Here is a 13,877-nt window from a genome sequence, read left to right on the forward strand (position 1 = left end):
TTTGGGCAGGTTTTGTTTGGTATGCAAATGGGTGCTAATACGTTCAGGACGGGACTGAGCTATCCAGGACAGGGAACGAATGAGCCCATGGTGCTGTCTGGATCCAATGTGAGGGCCTATTGAGGATCGCCCGGTCAGCAAGAATTTAGAGGCAGGGCCTAGGGTAGCCCGGTGATGTTTGGGAGAATCAAAGACTACAGCCAACAGAAACCCTTCGGCTCGGTCACGGACTTGTGGTTTTTTGTCCTTTTGCCCAAGGTCTCCCACAGCTGCTGGCTTCTGTTCTGGGCAGGGAAAGGGATGTGAAAGCTACATGCCATGGGTAGTATGGTGATGAGGGGAAAGCAGCTGAATGGGACAGCTCAACTGTCACCAAGTTCAGGGTACTACCTGGTGTCCGTGAGGGCTGAAGCTACCTCACTCCAAAGAGGGGAGGGCGACCTACTCATTGAGAAATAAAACTTGCTTTGGAGGGGCCTCAGAATCTCCGCTGCAAATACACCCCTGGTTCCCACCTGGACAGGCCAGGCTGGGCAATATTTATTTCCAGTACTTGTCTCCAGGATCCTCTCTTCCTCAGGCGGGTCAGCAACACCTGGAGACGCAATCAGCAGGGTGTGGAAGAAAGGACGGGATGGGAGGGCCATGCGGAAAGACCACTAACTAGGACAGTGAGAAAGGCTTCTATGCAGGGACCGGATCTGTGTCGGCCCGGCGTCGGGAGAGGCTCCATACCCCTCCCAAACCCCTTCGGCTCGGGAACACACAGGGCTGATGGCCACACTGCAGGAGCTGCTGCTTCGCATCTTCAGCCCGGAGACTGAAAATCCACTCTCCGATCAAAGCCCACAGGAGGTTCCAGGGCACCGCCTACCAACCGGCTACCTGTCCTCAAGGCCAAAACTGTAACTGGAGGCAAACTTGGTGTCTGCCCAAGTTAACTGTGGCGATAAGCTGGAGGGCCTTGAAAGGGCCCTGGGGAGCCCCAAGTACCGTCATGCGGGTGAAAGGGACCGTATCTGCGCCCACCGCCAAAGGGATGAGCTTACTTTACTTACACTTATAGAATTGCTGAGCTGTTTCACCTTCTGCTCTAGTTGTTCTCGCTCTTGTTTTAAGTCTGAACTCCATTTAAGTAATTTCTGTTTCTCTTCTTCTTTTGCTGGAAAAAAAAAAAAAGGAACTGTTTTTAACAATACATTCTTTGAAAAGGCCACTGTGTTCAAAATGCTGACCAGGGGCGCCTGGGTGGCGCAGTCGGTTGAGCGTCCGACTTCAGCCAGGTCACGATCTCACGGTCCGTGAGTTCGAGTCGCGCGTCGGGCTCTGGGCTGATGGCTCGGAGCCTGGAGCCTGTTTCCGATTCTGTGTCTCCCTCTCTCTCTGCCCCTCCCCCGTTCATGCTCTGTCTCTCTCTGTCCCAAAAATAAATAAACATTGAAAAAAAAATTAAAAAAAAACCCAAAAAACAAAATGCTGACCAAAGAAGGTATTTTGCCCAAAACTCCTCCTGACCTCCACAGTCACTGTGCAGAACATGCCCACCTAGACCTTGCCTTTAAAAAAAAAAAATGTGTATTTATTTTGAGAGAAATAGAGAAAGTGTGTGCACAAGCTGGGGAGAAGCAGACAGAGAATCCCAAGCAGGATCCATCTGTCAGCACAGAGCCCGACACAGGGCTCGAACCCACAAACCACAAGATCATGACCTGAGCCAAAATCAAGAGCCAGATGCTCAACAGACTGAGCCACCCAGGCACCCCCAGACCTTCCTTTTTATGCGTACAGGTATGCTAAGACAGATCGCAGTGGTGTGGGCTTGGCTGTACATAAATAAGATGCTGCTTTCTCATTTTTCCTCCCCAAGAAAAGTACTATATAAGCTTTTCATTTTTTTCAGTAAAAGCTTTTCACTTTTAACCTCAAATTTCCTTCTGAAAACAAAACAAACGCTGCCTTCTAGTACATTTTTTTAATTAAGGGGAGGCTTACCACAAAAGGGGATGTGGATGATTCTTTACCTGCTTTGTAGGCGATATAGGAATGAACAATTGCTAAAGTTCCGGGCCATGGAATTGCTTCTTCCTTCTTCAGCATCTGAAATGAAGTTTAGAATTTTACCTTGAAAGGAGGTATAAACACACATCCCCTGTGCAGCAACAAGCAACATGTCTGTAGCAACTGGCAGACAAAATCCAGGAAGGATTTATGGTGACAGGCTTGCAAAACCCCTGAAGTTCCAGATACCAGTCTGACAGAATGAGGTTCAATGGTGGGAAGAAGTCAAGCCACCCGAGCCCCAGTTTAAAAAGAGGCTGGGGCGTGGCTGGGCATTCCTATCTCCTCATATGTGCCACATAACACCCAAGTGCTCTGACAACCAGGACCACCAGCATATAAGCTACAAGCCTGCACCATGGCAGCAGCCACTGGCAGTTTCGGCCTTGATCCGCCTGTCTCAATTTCAATTTTTTTGTTAATGTTTATTTATTTTTGAGAGGGAGAGAGAGAGAGAGAGAGATACAGAGGTGGGGGGGGGGGCAGAGCATCCAAAGCAGGCTCCTTGCTGACAGCAGAGAGCCCGACATGGGACTCGAGCTTACGAACCCTGAGATCATGACCTGAGCTGAAGTCGGATGTTCAACCGACTGAGCCACCCAGGTGCCCCTCCTGTCTCAATTTTAGTTTCATATTTCCCTCAAAGGCAGGCTGACCAAAGAAATTACATATCAGTTCCAAATAGTTAAGTATAATCTAGATCTTGTGTAAAAAATTATCAGAGGGTCACAGAGCAGTGTCAGGAAGAGAACAAAAGAGAACGGTCTCTGGGGCGCCTGGGTGGCACAGTCGGTTAAGCGTCCGACTTCAGCCAGGTCACGATCTCGCGGTCCGTGAGTTCGAGCCCCGCATCAGGCTCTGGGCTGATGGCTCAGAGCCTGGAGCCTGTTTCTGATTCTGTGTCTCCCTCTCTCTCTGCCCCTCCCCCGTTCATGCTCTGTCTCTCTCTGTCCCAAAAAAAAAAAAAAAAAAAAAAAAAAGAGAGAGAGAACGGTCTCCACCACGTCATGAAGACAGGAGGAGGAGAACCAAGATTAAAGGTGGGAAACCAGGATTCTCCCAAACAGGATTCCAAAGAACCAAGAAGCATCCCAAAGCTCGCTGAGCTTTCGGGCCTGTTCGTTATTTATACTTTGCCGACTTCCAAAACAGGCTGAGACAGCTTATAATAAAAACATAAAGGTACGTGGATAGTTGAGAGAAAGAGACCGGAAACTAAGCAGAGAAGAAGGGAAGAGGCTAGGACAGTTAATGTTTGCTTTCAAGTCCATGCAATAGCCACTCTACGGTGAGTTCTCTTATCCTGGTGACAACACAGGTGAAAGGTGAAACTGTTGTTATTTGAATTAAACAATCAATTGGGGACTTTCCTGTAAGGGTTTTACTTCTAAAAGAAGAGTCTCAAAACCACGTTCTTAGAGAAAAGGGCAGAAAGTCTTATGGCATTGACGGGGCAAGGTCATGAGAAGATAAGTCATTTCGAACAAAGGGAAGCAGTTAGGGTCTTTCCACCCATACAAGAATCACCACCTCAGTACAGGACAGAGATCCTTGAGAGGATGGACACCGTGTGGGTGGGTGCAGTGCCATGAACAGGCCAGGGTGGCCTGCGGAACTACCAGGAGAGGGAAGAGACTCTGCCACGCCCCCCACAGCCGAGGGGAACAGAGGTCCTCCTGACCGCACTGTCTCTTCCTCAGCCCGTCTCTCTGACTGACCCACCCGGAGTCCATACCTGGTCCTGACATCTGGGACAGATCCACATGCCCTTGGGAATCGTTTTCAGAGGAGGGTCTAAGCAGTCCAGATGATACACACGGGAACACGTGTCACACATAAGCAACTGGCCACTTTTTCTGCAAACGCTGCAAAAATCCTCATGGATATCACCCTAGGAAATTGAGAGGAAAGGTAAGAGAAAGGACAAAAAAGGTAAAATTTGCAGGTTAACATGCACATTCTGGATACATGTGTTTTAGGACAATCAGCTGTGCCCCCTCCAACATGTTACCAAAATATTCAAGGAAAGTAGGAATTACTAATGACTCAGCCCCCACCTACTCCATATAGCTGAGGTTCCCTGACAGGGACGGGGTTCTTAGAGTTTACAGAAAAGCTGTGTAAATCACCTAGGCCCAAATTAACGTTACAGGTGATAGCTCAGCATTTATTATGTTTTGATAGAATCCGACCCACAAATCATAAAGTTTTGAAGACACTGAAATCCATTCATCAAAATGTTCCACGATATGATACAAACAATTCTCATTACCCACCATTTTTCAGGGGAGTTTAGGATTGGGGAAGAGGACAGACAAGGAACGGAATACGGAATTTTAATAAACTCTTTGCTTGCTCAGGGAGGAAAAATACAGTGCAAGTTCAATGGGAAAAGATTAAGTCAGGAACAAATTAAACTCGCGTGAGCTTTCTAACATGAATTTAAAAAGCCAAAGCAACAGCTGACAATGTTCTCTTAAAACCAGTATTTGCACTTGGTGTTCAACGGACCATTCTATTCTGGGAGGCTTTATTTCTCCCTATAAAATATGTCATCACATGGGAACAGATGAGCAGCCCCCAGTGCACGCTGCCTGTCTCCCCTCCCCCACCACGGAGAGTTCTGGTACTCAGGTAAGTCTGCTAGAGCCCTCTGAACAGAAGGCACCATCAGCAAAAAAAGCAGATCTACTTAAATTGGAGAGGAGAACACTAGGGGGGAAAAAGGCATTTTTCAGCAGGTCAATCCCTGGCCTGTTCTGAGAACGGGATGGATAAAGACAGGAGGGAAGAGAACACTGAAGAAGGGATGTGCTGGAGATTAGCCAGCAGAGCAGCGCCATAGCCTGGAGCAGACCCCTTTTCACTTTCAGTGTGTTGGTTTAGATTTCTAGGCTATTCTGCCAGCAGGCCTGACACAGAGAATCCACACAGGAAGCAATGACATAGACAGCAATGCTCACTTCTTCTATGATGTGTAACCCCCTCAACCACCACTGTTGAAGGCACGTATCTTCCCAGGCCTACAATTTCTCTCTCAAGAAAAGGAAACTTTCTCTATAATTCACTAGGGTATCCATAGCCTAGAAAACTGGCTGCAATAGATTGGAAGATAATCGGTGTGGGCAGATTTTAAATTTTTCTTAGTAAAAAAAATGTTATCTCTGGGCAAAAAAACAAAAACAAAAAACCCCTCAGTATACTAGCAAAAATACTGCATGAGAATGCACCCTCACAGTTCAGCTTTGAGGCAGCAAAAGAGGTTAAGGTCCCATCCCTCGATTAACGGTAACTTTCTTCTTTCTTTTTTTTTTTTTTTAAATTTTCTTTTATGTTTATTTGAGACAGAGAGAAACAGAGCATGAATGGGGGAGGGGCAGAGAGAGAGGGAGACACAGAATCCGAAGCAGGCTCCAGGCTCCGAGCTGTCAGCCCAGGGCCCGACGCAGGGCTCGAACTCACAGACTGTGAGATCATGACCTGAGTTGAAGTCGGACACCCAACCGACTGAGCCACCCAGGCACCCCCTTTCTTCTCTGATTCTTAAAATCAAGCTGAAGGACACTCTTCTCTAGAGAACCGGTCTTTCTTGAACCTTAGTCCTGTGTCAGTCTGCATCCTTATGAAGTGTATAAAAATTTTAAGGCTTCAGAGACTGTTTTAGGTAAATCCTAGATACACCATGAGTGATGAAGTAAGCAAAACAAACTGGACATCGCATTCCGTCGGGTAAAGAGTCCGCTCACTTCCCTTTGCTCTCGAGCAAGGAGCATGTCAAGGAGTGGACAGCAGAGAGTATGTAAATAATCTCCAGGAAAGAACCTCTGACCCCATTTCCATGTTCTAGAGCAGCACTTCTCAGTCTGTCTGCTGTGAGGACCTGTTACACTCTGAAAATTACTAAGGGCCTCAAAGAGCTTTTGTTTATGTGAATTGTATTTGTTGATATTTAATACATTAGAAATTCTAAAACTTTCAAATTTTGAAATAATTATAGAATCACAGCACGTTACAAAACTAGGATGCTGAAAAATTATAAAGCCCCAGAACACACAAGTGCACACTCCACAAGCCATCAGAGTTATGACACAGTTACATGTCATATATTATCTGGAAAATTCCACCGGTTACTCTTGAGAGAAGGAGAATGAAGATGGCACAGAGTATTTCAATATTATCATGAAAATAGTTTTGACCCCCGAGGAGTCTCAGGGACCACACTTCGAGAACTACTGCCCATAGAAATGAATAATAAAATGCCAACGTACAGACTTTATCTACCCAGAATTGGTTCTCTGCTTAGCTTAAAGAGAGCAGGGGATTCCCATGGAGGTGCTGCCCTAGGTAAAAAGGCTCAGGCTCTGGTGACTGAACTACTACCATACACCCAACGTTAAACTGAAAGCTGGCTGACCCAGGGCACTCTGCTGGGAGCTGAGGATGTACGGTGTTTGGAAACACCCTGGCTAGATCAATTGCAACTCCGTCACTTGCTAGAAGAATTTTCCAACTAAGTCAACACATCTTCCCTGCTCCTAAAATGATAGTGGCAACAAGGTATATCCTGAGGATTAGTGCCTGGCTGGGTTTTGTACTCCAAGTCCTTCTAGACGGTTATTGATCCTCAGGAAATGCTTGCCCCTCAACTGTGATTGTTTAATTAATGTTGTTGGGGCTTGTGCTACCCAGCAGCAAACATACAGAGTCCAGTGTGTTGATTCTAATCACTGCCACTGTTGGGATATGACAAAAGTAGGAGTCAATTATCTCTAAAAAAATCCATTCCACTAGGTTTAACTTAGAAAATTCTAACATATTTAGTGGCTTAAGAAAAGCTTTCTTTTACCTCTGGATTTCTCAAAAGAACAGTGTTCGCGTTTTAAGACGAAACCTGGCAGAAGCTTTTCCTTTGTGGTTTGATGAGTAGATCCTTTGGGTTCAGTCTCTCAAAGAACGCCATAAACCCCCACCAGCCAAAAAGCACAAAAACCAAAACAACGTTTAGGAAAGAGACTCACAGGCAGAACCACAAAATCCTCTGTCTTCCAGCATTTGTACACCACCCTGTGGGAGACCCCTACCAGGAGCTTATGAGCTGGCAACCCCTTTGGCAATGCTTCAGCTGAAGTAGAGCTGGGACAATCGTTGGTGCCAGCAAACAAGGTTTCTGACAGGGACTCCTGGGACTCATGAGGCAGGACAGGCAGAACACCTTTATCCATTACTAATCCAAAAAGTCGGGCAGGCTGGATGAAATGCTGAATGTCGAGAGCAAGAATGAGCCTGTAGTCACCATTTAGGTCCAAGGAAGGAAGCCTGCCAGGGAACAGAACTCCAGTATGACCCGGTCCTCCAAAGAGGACTCTTCCTTTGCTGCTTCTGGAATTTTCACTCAGAACGTGCATATGGTATTCTTTTGTTCTTTGGCAAAGGGAAGACCTTTAGTAAGCACTGAGAACCTCCCAGTTCAAGGGGCATTTTACCTGAAGATGACCCTAAAGACAAGCTCTGTAATCCACACAAGAAATGGGACATGTACAAAATGAAACTCTGGCTTTCCCTCCTCAAACCTGCCCCTCCTGGCATCTCCAGTAAAGGACAGTTTCATCTTAGTTCTCGCTGCTTAGGCCAGAAACTTTGGCTTCACCCTTGACTATTCTCTTCTTCTCATACCCATCATCTAATCCTGCTGGCTCTTCGAAATACATGCAGACTCGGCCATGTGTCTCCATCTCTCCTTCTAGCACCCTGTCAGGCCAAGCCGTCCTCGGCTCTTCCTGGATGACTGCCCCAGCCTCCTCACTGGTCTCCCTGCTCCCACCCTATCCTCTCCACAGTCTCTTCTCCAAGTTTCAGACACAGTGGTCCTTTTAAAATCCAAGCTGGTTTTTTAAACACCTTAAAAATAGTAAATGAGGGCAAGAACCATCAAAGGATGGTAAAACCACCGGGTAACAGATGTTGGAGACCTGGATGTTTTTGAGACTCAAAGCTATCTCTGCCGGAGAAAATACGCACCTTTACAAGTGGAGAAATTTCATGTGATCTATCTTAATTAAGAGATAAAAGCTAACATCACCAACAATGGGACAGACTGACCGACAACACGCGCCGCTTGTGATGCGCTGAGGACTCACCACCACGTACTTGGTGTTCCTACAAAAATGTAAACCTTGAATCTACTCCTGAGGAAACAATCCCATCCTAATGGAGGGACACTCTACAGAACTGTCCTACCTTTTAAGAAATGTCAGTGTCATGAAAGACAAAGAAAGGCCGAGAAACTGTTCCAGAGTAAGGAAAAGAAAGAGACAATACCATGACAACAAATATCAAGAGGGATCTTAAACTGGATTCTGGAGCAGAAAAAACAAAGTGCCATTTAAGCAATTACTGAACAACCGGAGAAATCTGTATATCGACTATATATTATATAATAATGTTTACTTAATATTAAATGTCCTCAATTTGACAACTGTGACTATATCAGAGAATACCTTTGTTCTGAGAAGATATATGCTGAAGGTTTTTAAGACGAAGATTTAGGATGTCTGCAACTTCTTAACTAATTCAGCAAAAAAGTGTGTGTGTGGGGGGCATATGTGGCAAAACGGTAACAGTGAATCTACGTGAAAGGTGTATATTTATCTTTTGTATTTTCCTGCAACTTCTCGTAGGTTTGAAAAATTACGTCACTGCTCTCCTCAAAACGCCTCCAGCGGTCCCCCATTTCACTGTGAGCAAAAGCCCCAAGGCCCTGCACCCTTGACTCTGTCGCCTCCGGGATCTCCTCTCCCGCCATCTCACCGCTCCCTCTTTCCAGCCATCCTGGCCCTCTTGGGCCTTCTTGCTTTGGCTCACCACCACGTACACGCCCACCTCAGGGCTTCTGCGAGGCTGTTCCCTCTGCATGGAATGCTCCCCCAGACACAGTTCACTTCCTGTTGGACAGGCCTTCTCTTCCCACTCTCCGTAAAATAGGAACCTGCTGCTACAACTCCTTATCCCCCTCATTCTGTCCCAGTTTTCTTTAGAGCACTTATCACTACCTTTGATATGTTCATTTGCTTATCACCTGCCCATAATATGTATAATATAATACGAGCTCCCTGAGGGCAGGGAGGTGTTCTATCCCTAGCCTCAATAATAGCACTTGCGCAGCAAAGTACTAGTGCTCAGTATTTGCTGAGTGAATGCACTGCTTTCTAAATGTTCATTTAAAACCGTAGGGCACTTTATGGGGCGGCTGGATGGCTCAGTCGGTTAAGTGTCCGACTTCAGCTCAGGTCATGATTTCACAGCTCTTGAGTTTGAGCCCCATGTCGGGCTCTGTGCTGACAGCTCAGAGCCTGGAGCCTGCTTCGGATTCTGTGTCTCCCTCTCTCTGCCCCACTCTGCTTACGCTCTGTCTCTGTCTCTCAAAAATGACTAAACATTAAAAAAAAAAATTTTTTTTTAAATCTTAGGGCACTTTATAGAGAACTAATGGTTGCCAGAGGGGATGTGGTGGGGGGGGAATGGGTGAAACAGATGAAGGGGATTAAGGGTACACTTATCTTGATGAGCACTGAGTAATGTATAGAAGTGTTGAATCATAGAATATATTGTACATTTGAAACTAATATAACAGTGCATGTTAACTATGCTGGAATTAAAATTTTAAACCTAAAAATAAATAAATAAAAACAAGAAACAAAAAAATAAAATCTTAGGGCACTCGTTTACAATCCTGTACTATCTGCATGACGAGCTACTAAATATCCGACACTTTTTCAGGAACCTGTTTGATCAAACCTGATGAATAAAGTTACTTGAAAGAAAAGTTTGCCACTTCTTGAATTCTACCTGAAGCAGGAAACAAGGACTGCTAGGGGAACGTACGCCTTATTTATTTTCCTCATCCCAAAACACAGACGATGGAAAACTGAGCACCTTTCAACTTTATGAGCTGACTTCCCACCCCATCCCTCTTCCTGAGAGCTCATTCACAGCAGATCAAATCCACATTTTTAAAAACTGATTGAGCCTCCTGATGTTGTACATGATTCTCAAGGACATGGCAGGACCTTACATGATATACTGTGTCCTGTCGGGATTACTGCTGTTCCAGGGTTAGTCAAGGAGATGCAGCTGGTAAGGAGACAACATATGACAACGGTTTCCCCAATTTAAGCTCTCAGGAAGACAGCGTGCTTTTCCCAAGTTACTTACGTCTGTGGAGGTGGGGCTGGGCAGGGACACAGGCTGAACAGGTGCAGGGAAAGTGAATGTGGTCTCTGTCTTTTCATTTTCAGGGGAGTCAGGATGACTGGATGGGGGGGATGTTGGGGTAAGGGCTCCAAACCCCAGCACTGCATTGTATTTTGGAGGACGACCTATATACCAAGAGAAGGGAACAAAAGGGAAAAAGGGGGAGGGAAAGAAAGGGGGAAAAATGATCTTACATACCTTTGGCCAGTGTTCCTCATTGGCTAGCATGGAAAAGGAAGTGAGGTAGCAGACAGAGGTTAATACAACAGTCCCAAAGAGAGGAAGGGAAGCAAAGATTTAAATGTCATTAGAAACAACTGCATGAGTCTCAAAAGAAAGGAGGATAAGAGAGCCTTGGAGAATGACAGGAGTGGCTGCGTCATGTTAAAGGGCCTCGCCTGGGGCAGATCATGGTGACATTCCTGGACTATTACAATTTGAGATTTCTGATGTGAGAACAAGATGTCAAAGTTCAACGGGGGTCAAAGCTAGGAATAAGAATTTGTTTTTCCACACCTTCTAAATATTGGTCTCCAAGGTTTCTCTGTAGCCATCATTCTCACAATCATTAGTGATTCCCAGTTCCCATAGACATATTTAAGATTTCTGTTTTTCCTTTTCTCTCCTATCTATATTTTGGTCATTTCACTGCCTGTGAGGGTGGAGAAAGGCAAACAGGAGGCAAAATTCAAGTTAACTATTCTTACCCCTTGCTGGCCGAGCTAGCGGGAAAGATATTCTGGGACTAGCTGGAACCTAAGAGCTAAAAAGATGTTCTGAGCTTAACAGTGATTTTAAGTGTGTCTGGAGTCAGATACCATCCCCAGTTGATCAAAAACTGTCTCCCTGCTTCCATCACAAACATTCTGGTAAACTACATGTCTAAGGACCTGGGTCTATTACCAAAGCTCAGAAAAGGCCCTGCCATCAGCAACACTGCTGAAAGACAGATTTGAGCCAGGGCGTTGGGAATCAAGCCTCATGACTCCAGAGGGATCTATAAATGGACCCTACTGGGTATGGCAAGACTGGTCAACTACTCACTCCTGCTTTATGGTACATCCAAGCCAGGATCCTTGTCAGAAGGGCCAGGATCAGAGCTTCTAAGCTTTGGGTGATCGAAAGTATATGCTCAGCACACCAAAGGGAAAAGAGGAGGAAAACAAAAAAAATGCCAGAGAGGCTCACAACTGCCTACGAGCACTGGTGAATGGTGCAGAGGATCAGAACCTTACCAACAGTTATAAATTATATCAGGACTACGCATCAGAGCCACGGTTCTGTCAGACATTACACAAATATTACCTATCTGTGTTAAACTGGTGATGTCTGCAGTACAAAGATCATACAGGCTGTCTTTCCTAGGGAATCAGGGCTGCCCAAAAGGGAAGTAAAAGATGAATGTTCTTTGTTTACCCTCAGAAGCACATCCTAGGCATTGTGAATACAGGCTTTCATCCTCTGACCTTGGCAAGCAATGCCAAGGTCTTTCTGGCTTGTTTAACCCCCGTCCTCTTAGCAGATACTCCCCACCGGCAGACCAATTAACTGAGGCTTCGGACTGAGGGCTCCTTTCTGAGAACCGGGTCAAAGGTCACTAAAAATTGCCAAAATTAAAACCACAAAAAATAACCCACGGCACTGGTTACTGTGACCCAGGAATCGACAGGAGGCAATGACTTGGGGTTTCCCTTGGAAATATTTTTGGCTACTTAAAGGACAGGGCTAATGAAACGTTAGAATGGGTCACTGAGGGTGGGTACGCTATCTCTTTCGGGTGAGGACGTGGTAATGGTACAGCTGTAGCCTTGACTAAGGAAGACAAAAGAAAAGAGCGTGGATGACCTCCTAAGTTTCCAACCGCTCCTGAGACAGTGTGTGCATATGCAAAAATTAGTATGCTACTCCACTCACTCTGCAACCTTTCTAGCCTGGAACTATAATTCAGGGACACATTATCATGTGGAGAAAGGGACCTTGGGATGTATTACTGACATCAAAGTACAATTTCAGAACCTTGTTTATGAGCTCAAACTCTGAGCTATTAAGACCTATTTAGACCTGCATGGAGGGTGTTGCGGCCTCTGCCCACGAGTTAAGGTGCAATGCCCACCCTGGGAGGTCTGAAATATGGGGATGGAGCTCTTTAGGAACTTCTGCCTCGGGGAGCCAGTTTTGACAACGACCTTCTCTTCCTTAGCTGGAGATGCCCTCAACTCCTAGATCCTAAGTTCTTAGGTGTGGCCACCTCTCTCCTTCCTGGAAAGTCTGCGGCTCACGGAAACTCGAGTCATGCTCTGGTCTCACTGACAGCAGGATGACCTAGACGCTACTAAGAACACCTTGGCAACAGCAGTGCTCTGTTATGCTCAATGATGCTAAAATGCTTCCTTTCGCACAATGTTCTGTTCCCTGTGCTATTCAAGGACAGCCTGGTGGGCCTGGGGCAGAAATGCTGTATTAAGCCACCTCCTTGAGTCAGCCTTGCCAGAATCCAAGGAAAGGCAACTTTTGATTCAGTATACAGAACTCTAATAAGAAATCTCACTGTCTTCCCCCCCACCCGTTTCCAGAGAATGACAATAACAAAACTAGTTTCAAGACATTTAGGAGTTAGGCTCTAGGACAAAGGGGAGGAAGGGGCGGCGGGGGGGGGGCGAGAAACACAACACAGAAAGCAGAAGCAACAGCAAGGAAGAGCTACAAAAAGGTACTCACCTCTCTTCCGGGTCCCAGGATGCATTGTACTGTTCAGGTATGTGACTGCACTCTTCTTACGCTTTGAGGATTGAAGAAGGAAAGGTAACTGGTTGAATAGCACGGTTACTACTGATACTGGCACAAGCTACAGACCAGGCGTAGCACGCCTGTCAACATGCCAACGAGTTAGTGCTAGTCAACCCAAGGTCTCAGTGCTAAATGGGTTTTATTATATATACTTGGCTCTGAGAGAATATTCCAGAGAGGTCTGCCTCTGCTTCAGATGACGGCTGAGTTGAAGCCAAGAGGAGTTACATTTTTAAGGTGGGTCTGTATTTGCTCAAACTTAGGAAAAAAACTAAGGGGAAAGCAGTGAATAATAAAAATGAAACAGGATGATCAGCTGGAGAAAAACCCATCATTTCACAAAGCGGGCCAAGTACAATCAGGGTACTGCTCTTCAGTAGGTTTTCAGATGGGAGGTGATGGAAAAAACCGTAAACAAAACTAGAACAGGAAGGGCCAAGCTCTGGCCAGGAATACCTCTGGCTCAAAGACTGCTCCACTGTATACTGGATTGGCTGTTGTTCTTCTTTTTCGCTCTTGCCTCTTGCTTTGGATTTCTTGGGAAAGCAAAAGGTCTGAATTAGAAAAGAGATATGGAGAGCCTCAAAAATTTAACTTCATTTTTTATCTTTTGGCTTTCCCAGGACAAATCAGAAATGGGGCAAATGTCTTTGTTTCACTGCAGCCTCAGCAGAGGCAAGCATACCACTGGGAGCAAATAATGCAGGACCATCTATGCTCACCTCTCAGAAAGCGAGACCATGCTGTCCTATAATGTGGCTCTCTGTGACCAAGAGCTTAAC

At 45.8% G+C, this 13,877-nt stretch overlaps 1 protein-coding gene across 29 annotated transcripts in view; it reads right to left on the reverse strand.

Moving 5' to 3' along the window:
* The window catches only part of PHF21A (PHD finger protein 21A), a 195,739-nt gene that overhangs the window by 5,186 nt on the left and 176,676 nt on the right, over positions 1 to 13,877 (reverse strand). For 16 of the 29 annotated variants that reach the window (XM_045039209.1, XM_045039208.1, XM_045039199.1 and 13 more), the window contains 6 exons: positions 13,552 to 13,631; positions 13,027 to 13,114; positions 10,270 to 10,529; positions 3,794 to 3,949; positions 2,022 to 2,097; positions 1,059 to 1,162 (listed from right to left, as the gene is read on the reverse strand). In XM_045039209.1, coding sequence (XP_044895144.1) covers positions 1,059 to 1,162; positions 2,022 to 2,097; positions 3,794 to 3,949; positions 10,270 to 10,529; positions 13,027 to 13,114; positions 13,552 to 13,631 — 764 coding nt within the window. Of the gene's footprint in view, positions 1 to 515; positions 596 to 1,058; positions 1,163 to 2,021; positions 2,098 to 3,793; positions 3,950 to 10,269; positions 10,530 to 13,026; positions 13,115 to 13,551; positions 13,632 to 13,877 lie in introns of all 29 variants that reach the window. The other 13 variants (XM_045039213.1, XM_045039210.1, XM_045039217.1 and 10 more) reach the window with 6 other exon arrangements.

Source organism: Felis catus, chromosome D1, assembly GCF_018350175.1.
Source record: "Felis catus isolate Fca126 chromosome D1, F.catus_Fca126_mat1.0, whole genome shotgun sequence".
Taxonomy (NCBI): Eukaryota; Metazoa; Chordata; class Mammalia; order Carnivora; family Felidae; genus Felis; species Felis catus.